At 43.0% G+C, this 21022-nt stretch overlaps 1 protein-coding gene across 5 annotated transcripts in view; it reads right to left on the bottom strand.

The window, feature by feature from the left end:
* ATP6V0A1 (ATPase H+ transporting V0 subunit a1) overlaps nt 1-21022 on the bottom strand; it is a 64008-nt gene that overhangs the window by 15405 nt on the left and 27581 nt on the right. For 3 of the 5 annotated variants that reach the window (XM_047706827.1, XM_047706826.1, XM_047706830.1), the window contains exons 6-17: nt 20716-20819; nt 20259-20385; nt 18337-18419; nt 17192-17285; nt 13484-13696; nt 12177-12327; nt 10734-10873; nt 10238-10395; nt 9489-9579; nt 5118-5236; nt 4026-4242; nt 3541-3648 (exon numbers count right to left, since the gene is read on the bottom strand). In XM_047706827.1, the coding sequence (XP_047562783.1) occupies nt 3541-3648; nt 4026-4242; nt 5118-5236; nt 9489-9579; nt 10238-10395; nt 10734-10873; nt 12177-12327; nt 13484-13696; nt 17192-17285; nt 18337-18419; nt 20259-20385; nt 20716-20819 (1605 nt within the window). The remainder of the gene's footprint in view (nt 1-3540; nt 3649-4025; nt 4243-5117; nt 5237-9488; nt 9580-10237; nt 10396-10733; nt 10874-12176; nt 12328-13483; nt 13697-17191; nt 17286-18336; nt 18420-20258; nt 20386-20715; nt 20820-21022) is intronic. The other 2 variants (XM_047706829.1, XM_047706828.1) reach the window with 1 other exon arrangement.

The following is a 21022-nucleotide window of genomic DNA, read 5'->3' on the forward strand; positions in this document are numbered from 1 at the left end:
ATAACGACGTTCCCTGCATTCTTATTTGTAATAGCAAAGAATTGGGAACCACCAACACATCCATCAACAAGAGAGTGATTACACAATTTTAGCATATCCAACAGAATGTTCTATGGAATACCAGACAACTATAAAAGCGTGAAACAATCTCCCAGGATACACTAAAAACTTTACAACCTAAAACTGTGGGGCGCCTGGGTGGCTCAGTGGGTTAAAGCCTCTGCCTTCGGCTCAGGTCATGATCTCAGGGTTCTGGGATCGAGCCCCGAATCGGGCTCTCTGCTCGGCAGGGAGCCTGCTTCCTCCTCTCTCTCTGCCTGCCTCTCTGCTTACTTGTAATCTCTCTCTCTGTCAAATAAATAAATAAAATCTTTAAAAAAAAAAATAAAACCTAAAACTGTGGCAGAAGAGTGCCACAGTTTAAAACACAATTCCTAGTATGTTTTAAACACATACATATATACATGTACAAACATATATACAGATTTATATTAATGGATAACAGAAATATGCAGAAAAAAATTTGGAAGCAAAACTCCCCTGCCTTTGAGCAGAAGGGGTCTGGGAAGAGGGGGACTTTCTCTTTCTGTACTATTTGCATTCTCTAAACTATTGCTTTAATTTTACTTTTTAGTGTTTTGGTTTTAGTCGGGCTTTAGTAGCCCCAACATGGGGCTTGAACTCAAAACCCTGAGATTAAAACCTGAGCTGAGATCAAGAGCCAGACGCTTAACCTACTGAGCCACCCAGGTGCCCCCTAATTTTACTTTTTAATGTCAATAAGGGATTGTCTAGGTCATGGAATCAGGAACCATCTTTATTACCTCTTTTGTTTCAATACCCTAAGAAACAAACAAATTTAAAGTTTACCAGGTAATTCTGATGTGTAGTCAGATTCAGGAAACCCTAAGACCCTGGGCACCTCCAGGTCATGCACCTTATACCCGACAACCCTCAGCAGGTGGACTGCGGACAGGAGAGGACCCCAGAGTACCCTGACAAGGGTTACAGGGTCCAGGCAGCCTTTAGGCTTTAAGGCTCCCAAAACAGAAGGTCATTTCTGAAGCTTTCCCCAACCAGCAGACAGAGTGAGGGGCAGACAGGTAAACCATCTCCCCAGGCAGACACCAACAAGTGTCCCTTCAGGACACAGGACATGAGAGTTCTAGGAAGAGGGGATGAGACATATACATCAGCAAAAAAAAAGAAAAGAAAAAAGTAAACTGTGACACACTGCTTACAGACAACCAAGAGGACACAGAACAGAAGAAACACAGATCAATGATTGTATCCTCAGCCCTTAGGGTCAAGAATCCAGGGTCCTTGTTGTAAAATGACCGTCCTGATGCCTTCAGGCTGCTCTCTAGAGCCAGACATTTTGCTAAAGAACCAGTGAGGTGAAGAAGACCCTATGAATGTGCAGCTTTCCAGACTGGGGACATTTAATTTGGAGAGTGTCACAGAAAGGGGATAGCAGAATTAAAAGCATCAAGACGGATGCCTCAGAAGCACATCATAAATATGCTAAGACTAGCAAAAAGAAGAGCATTGGGAAAGAATGTTGATAAATGGATAGTATGTGCTTTGTGGGCTTTTAAAAAAAATTTCTCATAGGAAAGGAGAGAGTAAGTCTCTCTTTGAACATAATTTCAAGCAGCAACATTAAATGATCTTCTGGTCCAAAATGTCAGCCCTTTTAGACTCGTTCTAGAAGGATGATTATGGCAGGTATCTAAGTTTAAAATGATCCGAAATACCTAATGAAGGAAATGGTTCTCCATCTAAATATTTCATTTTCTTTTAAAGGAGTATGGTGTCTGTCACTAGATCACACCAGCAACATGTGTGATCCCTGCTGGTGACATTTTAAAAATCTCACCAATTACCTGGAATTGGCTAAGTTGGTCTCAGTGCATTAAAAGAGTTTTGTTAAGAGATATCGTTAAGGACAAAGATTGAAATGATTAACATTTGAAGTGCTGTTATTGAATTATGAGTTGATATTTAAAGAAGGAAAGATCCAGACAGACGACTTTGCTTACTGCATCAGATGCAGAGGGCATAGAGACCCACGCAGACTGGAGGTCTCTGGAGCAGCTGAGGACAAGAGGGCTTCTGAGTTACTCACAAAAGAGCAGACATGTATAAGGTCCCACTGGCAGGAGAGAAAGTCATAGCTAAAATGGACCAAATGTCCACGCATCCCTCCAAACCAGAAGTTTTAAGAGCAGGGAAATTCATTCAAGAATCACAGGAATGTTCTCGCTCCATGCTGAAAAATCATCTAATACATGGTTACAAAAGACAGACATGAAAGTGGATGAGTCCAAGAGCTGTCATCTTGGATTAAGAGGACGGGATTCTGAGAGGGTACAACAGTCACTTTGCTTCCATAGATATGACTGTACTTACAGTTTTTAATAGAAACTTAACTTAGTAGATCAACGGTAAAGATGATATTAGAATCTATTCATAAGAGGTGGGTATCTTTTCTGTCATCATCTCAGTGAGTCACAAGGACGTACTTCCCAAGAGCACACATGTCCCATGCTCTCAATGTAATTGAAAAGAATTCTGCTGCACTGTTTGCCACCTCTTTACACAAAATGTGATGGTTTGTCAGTTTTAATTCACTCACTGTTGCAGCCGCTGCTGCCTCTAGTCCCTGCTGGCTCGGGGTTGGGCTGACTGGGGCCTCCACAGGCTGCCCTTCCTGATAGTGAATGGAAGAGAAGAGGAAGGGGGAAAGAAAAAAAAGAGGGAGGGAGTGAGGGGGGAGACGAATGGAGGGTACATGGAAGGATGAAGATGGTCAGAAAAGGGAGAAGGAGGGTCTTGTAACTCAGCTGCTCTCCAACAGGAATAATAATCTAACAGCCTTTTGAGAGTCATGCAATAAGGTCTTTTGGGCTTTACTAGGCAGTGTAATAAGTAAGCATTATTGCATAGGCAGAAATGAAAATCTGGCAACTTAAGTGTGTGTGTGTGTAGAATTCATAAGCACACATACATTAAGTAAACACAAGTGTATGTGCTCCTTTCTAAAAAGAAAAAAAAAAAATCAGTGTTCTTTAAACCAAATGTTTTTTCCGGATGTCTTGGTTGGTGAAAGTATCATGGTGTCATTTTAAAAGAAAATGTCTCAGCGTCAGCCCTGCGGTTGCCCAGGCAAACCACATGAGTGGATTCACCTCCCTGCAGCTCTGGCAGCCCTGATCTGGCTGACGCTGCATCCAGGCAGGCCCAGACCTGGACTGTGCTGAGCACAGCATAAGCAAAGCATGGCCAGGAAAGGTAAAGACCTATGACTTGTTTTCTCTGCCTGAGCTACACAAAGCTGAAACCAGATGTTCGAACAGCAAATACACGTGGTTTTTGGTTTTTAAATTTCAGCAGGTCCAGTGCTCATGCTGGGATATGACACAGGTGCATTTTAAGATCATACAGACTTATGCACAATTCATTATATCTGATGAGGAATTGCCTTGATCTCAAGGGGGGGAAAAAACTAGTAACTTTCAGCAATAAAAATACACCCACCAAATGCTTCTTCCTCAAATATTGATGGCGAAGGACCAGTGGTTTAAATAGTAGCATCCAAGGCACACACAGTAGTGCAACCACTACCAGGAAACACTGAATTCCTTTCTACAAAGTAAGGACAAGGCACATCACATTAATTAAACATGCAGTTTCCAACTCCAGCACAAATTTCCCCCAAACAGTACTTTCTTACTGATCTAAGAATAAAACCATCTAGCTTCTCAAAATAATTAGATGATGTTGTGGCAAAGCCCAGGAATTGTCTCATAGGATGAGAGTTATAAATTCTGCCCTTTGTGGATACAGGAATTATAATAGGTCCTCCAAAGCGAGGAGGATGGGCTGAATTTAGGTATGGATATATGGGCTGAAAACTAAAACCACAGAAAGAGATTTTTAAAGGCTTTGCCAGAGTCACAGAAATATCTGGCTTCCTGACCTAGGGTAACCATCTAAGACAGTCCACCTCTGGGTTGACGCACCTGTCCGGAATACAGCATCGAATTACTAGAGTCCCCGTAGGAGAAGAGAAACATGTTTATGAAATGGATCAGAAGGCTCGGTGCTTTCTCAGATGTATTAGCATTATAGGCTGTCCACTTGTAAAATATGAGGATAACCAAGTAGCCAAACAAAGAGGTCATAAAGATTATTTCAGGAATAAATCCAAAGTAGATATTCAGGGGCTTCTTGAAATAGCTAGAAAGGAAGAGAGAAAAAAAATGTTAAAGATCAACGGACCCAGGGGGGTGCCATCTGGCTCGGTCAGCGGAGCATGGGCCTCTTGATCTCGGGGTTGTATATTCGGGTCCCACACTGGGCACAGAACTTACTTTAAAGGTGAACAGACCCAGGGTCACCCCTACACGAAATGGAGTACTTAGTAGATTTCCTACCTACAGCTCCCTCAATTCTGTTTTTATCACTTAAAGAAGCAACAGCCAGAAGCACGGGAGGCCAACAGAAACAAGAAGGATTAACCGTGACTTCCAAACTTTTGGACCTTGAACATCCTGGTACCAACCCCAGTAATCTTTTCCCATGAGAAAGAGACTAGAAAATATAGTACATTCTGGGACCACAGTTCATAATTTTAAATGAGTTACCCATAAAAGAAAAAAAGTCACTCACTCATTTTGATAAGAATGACATAAGGTTTTTCCAAAGATCTTTACTGCAGTTATGAATTGTTAAGGGACTAATATTAAGCCTCATTTAAGAATATGAGATTTTTAGGGGGCACCTGGGTGGCTCAGTGGGTTAAGCCTCTGCCTTCAGCTCAGGTCATGATCTCAGGGTCCTGGGATCGAGCCCCACACTGGGCTCTCTGCTCAGCAGGGAGCCTGCTTCCCCCTTCTCTCTCTACCTGCCTCTCTGCCTCCTTCTGATCTCTCTCTGTGTCAAATAAAATCTTTAAAAGAAAAAAAAAGAATATGAGATTTTTGCCAAAGCACTTCTTTAACACAGAACGGGGTTCTGAGTTACTAATCCCTCCCCAAACAAGCCATTATATCTTTATGCAAAAGCATTATCTAAGATATGCGTGTTCTTATGTCATAAATACAGCAACTCACGTATGGTTGAAGAGGCTCAAGGTGACTCCGAACATCATGTGGGTGATACCTAGGATAACAGACGTCTTCATTTTAAAGGAGTTGAGAAAGGTCAGTTTATTGGTAGCAATGTTCCAGATCTGTCACAACACAAGGAAACAAAAAGGCATTACAGAGTTCGCGAATAGGATATTATTCACCTATTTCTTTTTCTTTAAAAGCAAGCTCTACCAAAAAAAAAAAAAAAAAAAAAAAAAAAAAGTAAGCTCTACGCCCAATGTGGGGCTAGAACTCATGACCCTGAGATCAAGAGTTGCATGCTCCACCAGCTGAGCGAGCCGGGTGCTCCTATTCACCTACTTTTTTTTTTTTTTTTTAAAGATTTTATTTATTTATTTGACAGAGAGAAATCACAAGTAGGCAGAGAGGCAGGCAGAGAGAGAGGAGGAAGCAGGCTCCCCGCTGAGCAGAAAGCCCGACGTGGGGCTTGAACCCAGGACCTGGGATCATGACCTGAGCCGAAGGCAGCGGCTTAACCCACTGAGCCACCCAGGCGCCCCTCACCTACTTTTTAAAGTCTTTTTTTAGTTAAAGAAAATTCTAAACACAGACTTAAGTAGAGAGGACAATATAACAAATGCACATTTACCTATGACCCAGATGCACAATTACCTATTGACTCAAGGGCAATCTTATTTTATCACACAGACAACCTACTCTCCACCTCCATATTATTTGGAAGCGAAGTCCAGATATCATATCATTTTACCAGTAAATATTTGACTCTTTTTTTGGTTTGTTTTGTTGTAAGAAAGAGAGAGCCCGCCTGCTGGGGAAGAGGAGGAGAGGTGGGGAGAAGGGCTGAAAGAGAGGGAGAGAGAGAGAGAGAATCTTTTTTTTCTTTTTTTAAGACTTTATTTATTTGAGAGAGAGAGAGAGTATGAGAGAGCATACAAGCAGGTGGGAGGGCAGAGGCAGAGGAAGCAGCAGACTCCCTGCTGAGCAGGGAGCCGGATGCAGGACTTGATCCTAGGACCCCAGGATCACAACCTGAGCCAAAGGCAGATGCTTAACTGACTGAGCCACCCAGGTACCCAAGAGAGAGAATCTTTTTTTTTTTTTTTAATATTTTTATTTATTTATTTGACAGAGAGAGAGAGAGAGAGATCACAAGGAGGCAGAGAGGCAGACAGAGAGGGTGAAGCAGGCTCCCTGCTCAGCAGGGATCCCAATGCAGGGCTCAATCTGAGGACCCTGAGATCGTGACCTGAGCTGAAGGCAGAGGCTTAACCCACTGAGCCACCCATGCACCCCAAGAGAATCTTAAGCAGGCTCCACACCCAGGATGGACATGGGGCCCAATCTCATGACCCTGAGGTCATGATCTGAGCTGAAATCAAGATCAGATGGTTAACTGCCTGAGCCACCCAGGCACCACACCCCACCTTTTTTAGGTAAGGACTAATTTTTTTAAAAACATGACCACAATACTGTTATCACTCCCAAAAGCATTAACAATGACTCTTTAATATCATGAAACATACAGTCAGTATTTAAAATTCCTTGATTGTGCCCCAATTTTTTATTTATTTGTTTTTAAAAAGATTTTATTTATTTGAGAGAGATAGAGCGAGAGAGAGAGAGAAGGATAGCACAAGCTAGGGAGAGAGAGGGAGAGAGGCAGAGGGAGAGGGACAAGGAGACTCCCTGCTGAGCAGGGAGCCTAATGCAGGGGTTGATCCCAGGACCCTGGGATCATGACCTGAGCCGAATGAAGGCAGTTGCTTAACTGACTGAGCCACCCAGGCACTTATGCTTCAATTAAAAGAAAAAGAATTTCATTTATTCAAAGTAGAGTCCAGATTAGGTCTCTACACTGACACAGCTCTTAAATATCTAATCTATAAATTCTCCCTCTACTCTCCTTTTTCATTCCTTACAAAATATTTGAAGAAGCTGGGACATTTATTTTGTAGATGTTCCCACGGTCATTGTTTTCCTGATCATATCCCCATGGTGCTGTCTTTCCATCTATTTTTTTTTTTTTAATTTTATTTGGAAAATAAGAATCTATTTGAAACAGGAAAAAGGCAAAAAAAAAAAAAAAAAACAAAACAGAGAGAGAGAGAGAGAGAAAGAAACAAAGAAAAAAAAAAAGAAATGTAAAATGTTAGTCTGAAGGACAAACGAGTAGTGAGCAAACACCTGGAGCTCAAAATAGTCTCCTCCCCTGGTGCTGGAGTTTTGCCGTCCTGTGGGATCCATAAGCTTGTCATTCACCTGTTCTTCTAGTCTGTCTTCTAGGTGAGTTCCATCTATTTTTAAATATCAGTTGCCTTAAGCTTTGTCACCTGGGCCTGGACATCTGCAGTATTTTCCACAGTTCTGCCTCTACTTGACCATCAGATTATGTTTCCTGAACCAACGCCTCTGATGCAGGCACTTCCCTGTGCCTAAACCCACCCCACACTCCCACTGTCTTCTTCAGGACGAAGTGCAGACTCAGGAACATGAGGGGCCAGGTCTGCTGCCAGCTAACCTCGCATCATGTTTCCTGAACCGGGGTCCTTGTGAGGCGCTCATGTTCGGTGACTTCTAACCTGAAAACTTGTAGCTGATTCTCTCTCAGACCCAGTGTGCCCTGAGATTCAGTTCTATAGCTCCAACGGCCTGATGGACATGTATACCTGTGCGTCCAACAGGTTCTTCAAACTCAACACCTACCCTTAAGCATCAAATGAGATGTATGCAAGACAACAACAAAACAAACAAAACCAAAAAACTTTCTGTTAACTACAGAACACTATAGAATGTTACCTAGTATTATTATTAGACTCTAAGCTACTTGAGGGCAAGGGCTACAACTGCAATTATGTGTTTCCCCCAGCAAGCACTATGCCTAGACACAACAGGGATCCAGTAAACATTTGTTATGTGAAATGTTATTCAACCTCTTCAAGCCTCTGTCTCCTTATCTGTATGACGGGGAGAGCAGTACTTACTTCCCTGCTAGAAATATTTCAGGGCAGAGTACAGAGATTGGCCCACAGCAACCATTTCAGTAACATTTGCTTTTATAATAATCAAAATGAGTAACTTTGTATCTCCCCACTTCTATGCTTTTGCATATACTTCTCTCTCACCTGTAACAGTCTGAAATTATTAACATTTTCTTTATTTATTCATGAGAGATAGAAAAAGAGAGAGAGAGGCAGAGGGAGAAACAGGCTCCCTGCTTGGCAGGGAGTGGGACTTGATCCCGGGACCCTGGGATTCTGACCTGAGTTGAAGGCAGACGCTTAAACAACTGAGCCACCCAGGCGCCCCTGAAATATTTTTTAAAAGCCAAATTAATGCACATTTTTTTAAAATTTAATTTTATTTTTTTATGTGACAGAGAGAGAGATCACAAGTAGGCAGAGAGGCAGGCAGAGAGAGAGGAAGGGAAGCAGGCTCCCGGCTGAGCAGAAAGCCCGATGTGGGGCTCTATCCCAGGACCCTGAGATCATGACCTGAGCCGAAGGCAGTGGCTTAACCCACTGAGCCACCCAGGCGCCCCTTAATGCCCATTTTTTAAAGAAACCTTGATCTTTCTGTCCCATAACAATCTGCTTTTCCTCTGGAATTCTGTACTCCTTTTTGTCTAATGCTCATTCTTAAATTCCTCCCTCTATCCCCCTTTAAGCAGACAATACAAAAGATTTGATTACACTTTATTTGCCTAAGTTTTTTTTGTTTTTGTTTTTTGTTTTTGTTAATTCTGGGAAAAGTTTCTGTAAGTATATAAGGATAAAAATGAAATCTAAAAATCCATAGAAAGAACTACTTCTGCTTTGTTAAAACATCTGCTAAAAATAAAAGCCAAACTAAGTTAAACAGAAATAAACTGGGAAGGAGTCTTAAAAGTCAATCTTCCCAGGGTCAAAATTATCACACACCTCTGAAATAAATAGTGCAGGAAAAATTATTTGGCTCCCCAAGGCATTTGGGTTTCTTATGGTTTGGAAGTACTCTAGACCGCTACACAAAGGCTTTCCAAAAATACCTCAGCTGAAAACCAAATTAACTATCTTCAATTTAATTCTCTCACTTTCGGGTTACAGTTTAAAAATCTGGTGTTAGGGGCGCCTGTGTGGCTCAGTTGGTTGGGCGTCTGACTCTTGGTTTCGGCTCGGGTCATGATCTCAGTGTCATGGGACCAAGCCCTGGAACGGGCTCTGTGCTCAGCAAGGAGTCAGCTTGGGATGCTTTCCCTCTTCCTCTCCTGCCCCTCTGCCCTTCCCCCATACACATGCACACTCTCTCTCGCTCTCTCTCAAGGAAGTAAGTAAATAAACCAATAAATCTTTTTTAAAAATGTGGTGTTAGACAAAAGGAAAGAAGTGTTCTTACTGGATCGATGCCAAAAGGGTATGGTCCACCAAAAACTCCAGGGACGGATGGGTTCAACTGCAGAACAGGGTTCCCCCGAAGTGTCTCCTCCCTACCACGTCAGGAGAAAAGTTCCATTTATTTTTATCAAGAGAGGGAAACTGCTGGCGTCCAAAACTGATCCTAAAAGAACCTACTACAGCTGTCTTCTCTCTTCAATAAAAGAGGAGCGACTAGCATCTGAGAATAAGAAGGGATCAGAAATAACAAGACCACAACAAACAAACATACCTACACAACTAAGTAAGGAATTTGGGGACTCTGCTTTTAATTTACAAGAAGCAATGTGCCTAAATTTATAGTCTCAGTTTCTTTCTTTTCTTCTTCTCTTTTTTTTTTAAGTAGGCTCCACACTTAGGGCTGCCTGGGTGGCTCAGTTGGCTAAGCATCATAAGTAGGCTCCACACCCAGCATGGAGCCCAATATAGGGCTTGAATTCACAACCCCAAGATCAAGACCTGAGCTGATTTCGTCAGATGTTTAACTGACTGGGCCTCCCAGGTACCCCAGGCACTCAGTTTCTTGATAGTGCTGAAGGAATCACAAACATTTGCTTGGCTGGGGCATAAATAAGAGGGGACACTGGATTCTTCTTAAACAGAGACGCTGTCAGCCACCTCTTCAAGAGGTAGAAGTTTACCTCTTGTCTGGACAATCAGAGCTGAACAGAAAGGGAATGAACTTTGACTTTTAGCTTCTTTGCAACTTACGTCCAATTATATAAAGTGAACATTGGCCGTACGCTCCAGGATGACCCGAAGATATTAAGAGACTTGGAAAAGCAATCATTGTAGATGAGGCCAGTGTAGATGGAAAACACGCCCATCAACAGGATAATGTACCGGCCGCTGAACACGGTGCTAAACATCTGGGAACCAGAAGAAAGAAGTCAATGAAACATACTCCTCATGGCTCATGTTGTGACAATGTTACAGAGAATATATGACCCTTCTTCTCACACTAATCTACCCCACCCACCTCGGGTCAAAGAGCTTAGAGTAAAAGCCAAATACAGTGCTAACAAGAAATTACTTTCACAACACATGACTACTTTAGAGTTAAAATGAATATAACTTCTCTACTCCTGTCATGGCCTCTGTAACTTCTCTGTAAATGCATGGATAAAAGACTCCCAGATCATAATTTTATAATGAATGCTTGAGAGATGACAAAGTTTCAGTCCAATGCAGATGGAGCAAACATTACCTCATTCTCATTCTTCTGCGAGAGGATCCGGCTCTCCCTCAATACCATCCATACAGCAAAAAGGGTCATCAAAATACCATGGCCAAAGTCCCCAAACATCACAGCAAACAGGAAAGGGAAAGTGATGATGGTATATGGAGCTATAAAGAAACCAGAGGAAAAAAACGAAGTACAGAAAACCGCGACCATCAGCAGCAGATCACATTCCTCCTCATACACTAAGATCAGTATAAGCGGACTTATTCTCTAGCTGTTGGTCAGACAGACTCCCAGAGAAAATCTTCCATGACAGGATCCCCACGTCCTCACAAAGCAGCTCTGATGGGATCTGGGCGACCATTAGCATTTTAAACAAAGAACACAGGAAGTGAAAGTTCTGTCCCTAGACCTGGCAACGGTGTGGTTTATTCTTTGATTCCCTTTCTCTAGCCCCAGAAAGCTGCTCCTTTGACAGGCAAGCTTTCTTCTCTTGTGCAGCAACCATTTCTCAGCTGAATAAAGTTCCCAGGTAAGTGGGAGGAAGACCAGAGCCCAGAGAAAAGCCAGTCCCGCAGACTTTAGCTAAAAACAAATTCTCAGACTTGTGACTTAATAATTACTCTCCTGTTTTTGCTTTGTGAAATCTGCTTTGTGTCTAAAATGGTCGATAATTGCTAAGTTTTCTCTAACCTGGAATAGGGAAGCCATTTAAAAATATCAGAAATCGGGGTGCCTGGCTGGCTCAGTGGTTAAAGCCTCTGCCTTCAGCTCAGGTCATGATCCCAGGGTCCTGGGATCGAGCCTCACATCGGGCTCTCTGCTCAGCAGGGAGCCTGCCTCCTCCTCCTCTCTCTCTCTGCCTGCCTCTCTGCCTACTTGTGATCTGTCAAATAAATAAAAATCTTTAAAAAAAAAAAATCAGAAATCTTGGAAAAAACTTTTTGCTTAAAGCACTTCCTACAAATGGTGTGCTAGAGAAAGCCAGGTGTTTCATAGTTGAGAGCACACAAAAGAATCCAATCCCCTGGGGCACCTGGGTGGCTCAGTCGTTGGGCATCTGCCTTCGGCTCAGGTCATGATCCCAGGGTCCTGGGATCGAGCCCCGCATCAGGCTCCCTGCTTGACGGGAAGCCTGCTTCTCCCTCTCCCACTCCCCCTGCTTATGTTCCCTCTCTCGCTGTGTCTCTCTGCCAAATAAATAAATAAAATTAAAAAAAAAAAAAAAAAGAATCCAATCCCCTGAGCTCACTCCTATAAAACCATGTCTCAAAGGAGAGCCGCCCAGTAATAAACTTCCCTCCCTGTGTCAAAATGGGCACCTCCTTACAGGAATTCTGCCAGGGCTGAGGTCTTGACAACATCATTAGTTTTACGCCAGTTACTCAGGAACATTTGAAGGGAGACATTAGAAGAAACAAACAAACAAATAAAACCTTTAGAGGGAGAAGATTCAAGCTTTTTTACCTGGATTTATCTCTCGGTAAGTTCCAATTCCATAAGCATCTACTATGTTCTGAAAGCCATACGTGAACTTGTTTGTTTTGTTATAGGTTGGGGGCGTCTGATTTGTTTGCATCCTGTTCAGAATAGAGGGCACAGTGGAACCACTGTGTTCCTGGGAAACAGTAAACACATATATCAAACTTAGATCATATGTATTTATCAAAACTCATTAAACTACACATATAAAATAGGTGCTTTTTACTTTATGTAAATTGTATGTCAATCTTGCCCAGTCTTTGGAGAAATATGAGCTAGGTATAAAATCTACAGTGAAAGATTTAAATTAAGTGTTACAAAGAATATCCTTATGTGAGAAAATTCAATTCCAAAATGTGCAACCAAAGAAAACACAGAGCTTCCTTGTCTGGAGACATTCTCATGTGCCTTTCTAAGAGTATCGTTGTTCTGCCATTTTATGGAGAAAGCAGCGTTGAGTATTGTTGTTCTGCCCTTTTATGGAGAAAGCAGCACTATCTTCTCGAACTCAAACTACTAGACAGGACTGCCAGGGTTATCTCTCAGAGCAGTCTGATGGGAGCGCCTGGGTGGCTCAGTTGGTTAAGCTGCTGTCTTTGGCTCAGGTCATGATCTCAGAGTCCTGGGATCAACGACCCTGCACCGGGCTCCCTGCTCAGTGGGGTCTGCTTCTCCCTCTTCCTCTGCCCCTTCCTACCCCCTGCCGCTTGTGCTCTGCCTTCCCCCTCTCTCAAGAAAATAAAATCTTAAAAAAAAAAAAAAAAAAAAAAAAGGGAACCAGTCTGAGGGGCAAAGAGAATGGATAAAGAAACTGACATTCTGGTCAGGAGCTATTCTGAAGAAGCATGAGTATATAACCAAGTCATTTCATCTTTTTAAAAAAATATTTTAATATTTATATATTAATTTTGAGAGCGAGAGAGTGTGCGTGTACATGAGTGGGGGAGGGGGAGAGAGAGAGAATCCCAAGCAGACTCTACTCTCGGCACGGAGCCCAATGTGGGGCTGGATCTCACAGCCCTGAGATCATGACTTGAGCTGAAATCGAGTCAGATACTCAACCGACTGAGGACTGAGCCACCCAGGAGCCCAGTCATTTCATTTTTTTGAACTGCAGTTTCCACATCTGGAAAACAAGGTTACACAAAATGTATTGTTAGAAGGCAAGAGGAGTACAAGATGAGTCTACCCAAGAACTCTGAAAGTAAAAATGCCATAAAATGTCATCAATTAATGTTAGTACGGATGGGAACCGCTCCTCCCAGCTGCACTGCCAGCTGTGGGGGACTCACCGTGCCCCTTCTGAGCGCAAACTGGATGGAGTCGAGGTCGGTAACGGGGCACCAGACCTCTGCGATCAGGCACTTCTGGGTCACGTCGATGTTGCACAGGTTCAGGGTGTGGTAAATGGCCTTCATCTTCCGCACTTTGATGAACCAGACTCGGATGTTCTTAGCAGCCGCCTGCAGGACCCGCTGGCGGTGATCCTCTGTTTGATTGAGAACCTTATGGGAGAGAAAGCAGCACGGAGAGATCCTTCTACACCAGGCTTAGGTCTCAGCATATGAATAGCAAAGAGCACAGCTTTCTGAGCAGGATTGCTAGGGATTTATTCTTCTTCTGACTAGAATGGCTTTTTTTCGGGGGGGGGATTATAAGGAATTAGAATTTTAGTTACTAATATTCATTTTCATTCAGCTTTAGCTAAAAAGAAACCTGAGGAGATAGTTTTTAGGTCCTCTATATTTATCTTCCCCCCAACTCCACAGCTTATCTGATCATTAAAGAGCAATGACTTTCCATGTAGAGTCTGTAACTCAGACTCAAAGACGTCAGCAGCATAGGGCTGGGACTGGACAAAATCCACTATTAAAAACAGTAAGCTGCAGAATGTGATGAACATAAGCCAGCACTGGGGAATGATGGGAAAGAGGCAGGGCTGAATGCCGCTGCCCGCCTATGCCAAGAGAGACGCCATGCCAGGGAACAAGGGATGCCAGGGAACAAGGGACAGGAGACACTGCGGGGTCAGAAGGACTCAAACCCTTAGAAGATATTTAGACTGCCACATACCACTGTTATCGTGGGGCAGATAAGTCTTTATCTTTCTGTCAGGATTCTTGGGGGGAAAAAAGACGTTTCAGTGGTGATCCTTTGGAAACCAGTACACATTGCCCTTAAGAGCAGGAATACTTAACATTCTACTGCCTTGTTTATCACCATTTATGATTTCAACAGCAAGAGAGGGGCTAAGCCAAAGGGCGAGCAACCCGCCCCTCACACTTCTGCATGAAAATTGACCTTAAATCTCCACATTTCTTTAAAATGCACAAGGCTGGGGTGCCTGGGTGGCTCAATGGGTTAAAGCCTCTCCTTTTGGCTCAGGTCATGATCCCAGAGTCCTGGGATCGAGCCCCACATTGGGCTCTGTGCTCAGCAGGGAGCCTGCTTCCTCCTCTCTCTCTCTCTCTGCCTGCCTCTCTGCCTGCTTGTGACCTCTGTCAAATAAATAAATAAAATCTTAAAAAAAAAAATACACAGGGCTCCATCATACCTGGTTCATCAAGTCAATTCAGAAAAAAGTAGTAACTACTTTCTGAAGGGCAATAGGTGGTGACTTCCATAAAAAACACACATGCTAGAGAATCTCTTGTATCACTTGAGAAGGAACAAAGTTATTTTCACACCTTCTGGCTGTTGACAATTTTACAACTACTATTCAAACTTCAGGAAGGATGCTGGATAAACTTGTAAGCATTGCCCTATCTGCTTTTCTCTTTCCCTATCCCCCACATCCACACTTTTTTTTTTTAAGATTCTATTTTTAAGTAATCTCCATACCCAACATGGGGCTCCAACTCACAGCCCCAAGATCAAGAGTTGCATGCTCTACCGACTGATCCAGCCAGGCACCTCTCAATTCCTTTTTTTTTTTTTTAAAGATTTTTATTTATTTATTTGACAGACAGAGATCACAAGTAGGCAGAGAGAGAGAGAGGAGGAAGCAGGCTCCCCGCTGAGCAGAGAGCCTGATGCGGGACTCAATCCCAGCACCCTGGGATCATGACCTGAGCTGAAGGCAGAGGCTTTAACCCACTGAGCCACCCAGGTGCCCCACCCTCTATTCCTTTTTAAAGTTTCAGTTCAGGGTGCTTGGGTGGCTCAGTGGTTGGGTGACTTCCTTTGGCTCAGGCATGATCTTGGAGTCCCAGGAATGAGTCCCACATGGGGCTCCCTGATCAGCGGGGAGACTGCTTCTCCCTCTGACCCTCCCTCCTCTCATGCTCTCTCTCTCTCACTCTCTCTCTCAAATAAACAAATAAAATCTTTAAAAAAAAAAAAAGTTTCAGTTCATACAGCTGGGTATTTCAAAGATCAAATTTTGCATATTGCCCGTGCCTTTTAAAAACCTATGCATTGGGGCGCCTGGGTGGCTCAGTGGGTTAAAGCCTCTGCTTTCAGCTCAGGTCATGATTCCAGGGTCATGGGATCGAGCCCCGCATCGGGCTCTCTGCTCAGTGGGGAGCCTGCTTCCTCCTCTCTCTCTGCCTGCTTCTCTGCCTACTTGTGATCTCTGTCTGTCAAATAAATAAAATAAAATCTTTAAAAAAAATAAAAATAAAAAAAAATAAAAACCTATGCATTAAGTAAAGGAGGAGATAAGATAGCTCTAGAACCCAGAATGTACTAACTGGCCTATCACCTGCCAGCAGGTCTAAAAGTCTAAAAAACTCTCTTCCCTTGGTTAAACAGGTTAAGTGTATCTCAAAGGAGATGGGAATAGGTTGTTGGTGGGTCACAGACAATGGGGGCTAGAGGGAAAGATGATAAAGGGAGTTGAAATAGGAGTGAGAACATATCTCTGACAATTCTGCCCCTGCTGGAAAGAACTATCTTTGATATTAAGTACAGTGGCCCCTATCTGTAGGGGACACCACCCGATCCCAGTGGGTGCCTGAAACCGTTAATACTATCTAACTATTTATAGTACATTTTGTTCTACACACACATACCTATGACAAAGTTTAATTTAAAAAAATTACGTACAGTAAGAGATTAACATTAATAATAGAACAGAATATAACAATATGTTACAATAAAAGTCATGCGAATGTGGTCTTTCTCTCTCAATATCTTATTGTACCATACTCACCCTTCTTGTGAGGATGTGAGAGGACACAATGCCTAGGTGAAGGGATGGAGTGAGGAGAATAGCGTAGGCTGCTACTAGCCTTCTGACATCATCAGGGGGAGGATCATGTTTCAGACCCGCAGTCAATTGTGGGTAACTGAGCTCTCAGAAGGCAAAATCACAGAGAAGGGGGAGCGGGGACTGCTGTGTGTTTTAATGCTTCAAGAGGACAATCATCACATCCTTTCAACTGGGAACAAAGCTCCAACTGGCCATGCTTTCCCTCCATGGATGCCTCAGTCATGACTCCAACCTTAGGACCTCATGATAACCATGGAGTGTATAAACCACACTGGTGATGTCAGTCTCTTCTGGGGTACAAGACTTACGGTAGGCCTCTCTGGCTAGACCGTGTGGTTAAGATCTGAGGTAACCAGAGTTACACACCAAGCTATTAAGAGCGGCTGCCTCTGGAAGGAGAGAGAGTGTGAGAGACGAAGGAACTGACTTTATGTGTACTTCTGTATTGCTTGATATTTTTTTCTCATCTAAGTATACTTTTTTTTACCTCATAAAAATTATCTCAGACTCATAAGGAGGGAAACTGAAAACTCAAAGCAGCAACAATTTCGGAGGTATAGCATTCCTGTCGCGTTTGAGGATGATTAACACTGTCATGCTATTTTTAGCAGTCATTCCCTGCAACTTTTCCCCAGCGCCCAACAGCACAAGTCACCCACGGACACTTTCGTTTTTGGCATCCTGGCTGCTATAGGTGTCTCATAAACTGTTAATATTTCAAGGAAGGAGAATGGTCTTCGATTATAGTATTTCACACACACACAAATTCCCTCCAGCCCTCTGATACCATTTGGAGATCGTCAATCCTGGTGTTAACTCCAGAAGCCATTTCCTTCCTCTCCTGTGGTGTCTCAGGACAGGGATAGAGTGAGGCCCGGAACCTGGAACATACAGACACAGCCCAGTGAAAAACAAAGTTTCTTTCTTTTTTTTTTTTTTTAAGATTTTATTTATTTATTTGACAGACAGAGATCACAAATAGGCAGAGAGGCAGGCAGAGAGATGGGGAAACAGGCTCTCCCCTGAGCAGAGAGCCCAAAGTGGGGCTCGATCCCAGCATCCTGGGATCATGACCTGAGCTGAAGGCAGAGGCTTTAACCCATTGACCCACTCAGGCACCCCGAAAACTTAAGTTTCTTAACCTGTCCAATTTAAATAACCTCAGAAAGCAATCTCAGTGTACTAGAAGGACCAAAACAGGATTAGCTCAGACTGGCACACTGATCATTAATAAATTCTAAGTGTCCTATAGATAGAGCAAGAACATCTGAACTACCCTTACATTCTCTGCAGCTACTGAATTCCCTTAAAGTGTTAAAAACTCAGTGGTGAGGGGCGCCTGGGTGGCTCAGGGGGTTAAGCCTCTGTCTTCGGCTCAGGTCATGATCTCCGGGTCCTGGGATCCAGCCCCGCATCGGGCTCTCTGCTCAGCAGGGAGCCTGCTTCCTCCTCTCTCTCTGCCTGCCTCTCTGCCTACTTGTGATCTCTGTCAAATAAATAAATAAAATCTTTAAAAAAAAATCTTTAAAAAATAAAAATAAATGAAAACTCAGTAGTGCAAAATCATATTGTAAATTATTAGAAAAAGGTGGCAAGGAAAAGAGATCCTATGGGTAGAATTTCAGAAAAGTATGAGGGCACAGTGCCTATATAGCATACTACTGGGTACACAAACCCATTGTCCTAAAACAATGTAGCATTTGTAAACCATGAGTCCTAAATACATTTTTTCAAAGAAAGGAAATTGTGGTTTTGACAGTACTTTTAAAAACGAACTTAGGTCATTTCTAATTGTTTAAAATAGTCCTAATATAATTAAAAGATACTTGCACTGTGTCAAAGTAGACTAAAAGGGTTACTGTTTCACTCTTCTATATTCCATGGCTTAATAGGCAGCCTGGCTGCACCCTCTGGGAGGCACATTTCTCTTACCCTTCGCAGATTTTCTTGACTCTGTTTTTCAGCTGATCGCCTTGGAAGAAGATGATGAATACAGACTTGTGCACGTGGTCACCCTGGGCCCCAAACCCAAAACAAAGAATTCAGATTTCTGAGCTGGAAGAAAATTTCTTAAATACCCTACTTGGTGCTACAGGAACAATGGGAGTCCTTGAAGGATATGGCAACCCTGCACTTTTTAAGCTCTGTTACTAGAACATTTGCCCTGTGGTCTCCCATTCACACAAAAAACCCTTCTGTATTTGTTTTTAAACTCAACCATGAGCTGAAATACAGATGCTAAGATGATTCTCCTTGTAGCACCATATAGCCCTTTTTACTAATTCAACCTCAGACCCTACAATGCCTGAGTAAGGAGGGAGGAGAGAAAAGGAAGCCATTCCTGTTTGTTCCACGCTTAGAAGTTCCCAGATAAAGGGGACTGAGGAACCATAAGGAGGTGAGGGTTTGGGAAGAATGCTGATATAGAATCTCATGCTTCATGCTAAGTTTGATTTAAGGGCCAGGGAGGAGGGCCATCTGCTACAAATACCAAGTTCACACGTGGAGTCTGACACAAGGACTGCAGGGCAAGGTCAGAAAATTAAGCACAACTGGGTGTTAACCAGTATTGTCTCTGGTTGCCTGTATTTTCTCATATTCCCAGAATTCTTATAATAAAAAACAAACAGGCTTTAGAAGAATAAAAGGAGATGAGGAGTGAAGAAAATGAGGCAAAGAGTCTTAAATCCCTAAGTTCTCCAGGATGGAAAATAAACTGGAGCATGTGCCTTGTGTAGCCGCTCTGCTGTAGCTATCCAGACCCCTTTCCTCAACTTGTTGATAAAATAATCTTTCTGTTGCCCAGAAATTTGTCCAAATATTCCCGAGAACAGCTCCACATTAAGAGTCACTACAGACTGCAGTGTCTCCACAACGCGAGGACAGCCTGCGGGGAGTCTGCCCAGCTCTGCTCCTCTGGGAGCTCCCTGAACCCTAAGTGTCACCACTCTCCTGTTCAGGAGGATAAAAGGATAAAAGCCTCAGGTGCTCAGACCATTTCAGCTGCATGACCCACTCATTATGAGAAGTCTCACAATCCAATCTCTCTTTGTGGAGAGCAAAGGATACTTATTTTAGAAAATCCAAAGGATAACTTTCAACAGAAAAACAAAGCCCAGGCTTCCAAATAATACCAATATAAAAGTAAAGTAAATTTTTTTGCAGAACACTTCACCTTGCTTGCTTGGGAACTTTGAAATCAGGATTCACCATACTTAGTGTATGTTGATGTTAAGAGCTCTGCCCCATTATGTCAAATGCCAAGATGTTCAGCCATTCCTACTTTGCAAAGCACAAGGTAGGGAAGATCCTCTGATCTTGCACAATGTATTAGTTTTAAACAAAGTTTCTAAATCTCCCAACAAACAAGTAGACAAAAAATCTTACCAAGTAAAACTTTCATCAACTTATAAAGGTCATAGTTGAGGAGGAACTCTCTCCTCTCCTTACACATTGAACTGGAACTGGAGTTGGAAACTTGGAACTGGAAAATTCAGATGTCACACTCTGAATTTTCATAGAAAGTTAATAAATTTTCTTTTGGCCTCTGATAAGTAACAGAAAGTATATAAAGCTGAAGTTTAAAATAAGGGGAGAAAATATACTTATATTCCAAATAATACTGACACAGGTGAGGCTTGAAATGTCTATGCATCTGTCAGTACACATCATCGGCACATAGAGGACGGAAGTTAAGAGGAAAAGATCAATACTTCCTATTTGCAGATCGGGGCAGGGGGAAACTTAAGGGATCCTCTGTGGGAGGGCCAGACTCAGGGGGTACCATGCAGGGTTACTGCTCTGAGCTCCCTTTTACAAGACCTATGCCACGGGACACAATTTCCTTGTCTTACAGTCACAGGATCCTCCAGGGGGTTCTCGATTTCAGCCTGTCGCAGGAACACATTCCCCCGGCACACCCGCCAAAGCATGCGCTCAAAAGTAGGGATGCGCTCCCGGTTAATCACACCAGCCACGAAGCTGTGGGGAGAAGAGCCAGATGGGGAACTCTACTCCACGCCATGGGTTGGAAGGCTTTAAGACAAAGAAGGGAAGTGAGGGGAAAGGTGCAAACATGACAAACACACAGCTATACAATGTTATGTCAAAAGGGCTCCCAAAGTCTTCTTCCCAGAACCAGGAGAGGGTTGATGGAACAGCTCAGGAACTGAATCCAAAGTGACATAGGAATGTCTCAAGAAGTTCAGAAGAGAATGCATCCTGGAAACAATCGAATGCCCAGCCTCACTACTCTTTTGACAGCAAAAATGAATGTGACCCCGAGTTATGGAGGGCTGAAGCACGACTTACCCAAGTCTTAAAGGTGTGCCTCTTCCCATCTCACTTGGCTCCAGGAGGGACGAGGACTCTTCCAACAAGTCTGGATCCGCCATCTGCTGATGATGCAATTCAGCCTGAATTCACAAATCAATTAATATCTAATGAAAATAGTTAGTGGCATGCAGGGAACGAGGAACCAGGAGATAAGTTCAGAAAATAAAGACGGAAAAGAAAGAAACCACCAAAAGAAACGACATACCCACAAAAACAATAAGGGAAGAAAACAAAGGAAAGAAACAAGAGGAAAAGAAAGCTAAAATGCCCCAGTAAAGCATCT

This window comes from Lutra lutra, chromosome 16 (genome assembly GCF_902655055.1).
Source record: "Lutra lutra chromosome 16, mLutLut1.2, whole genome shotgun sequence".
NCBI lineage: Eukaryota > Metazoa > Chordata > Mammalia > Carnivora > Mustelidae > Lutra > Lutra lutra.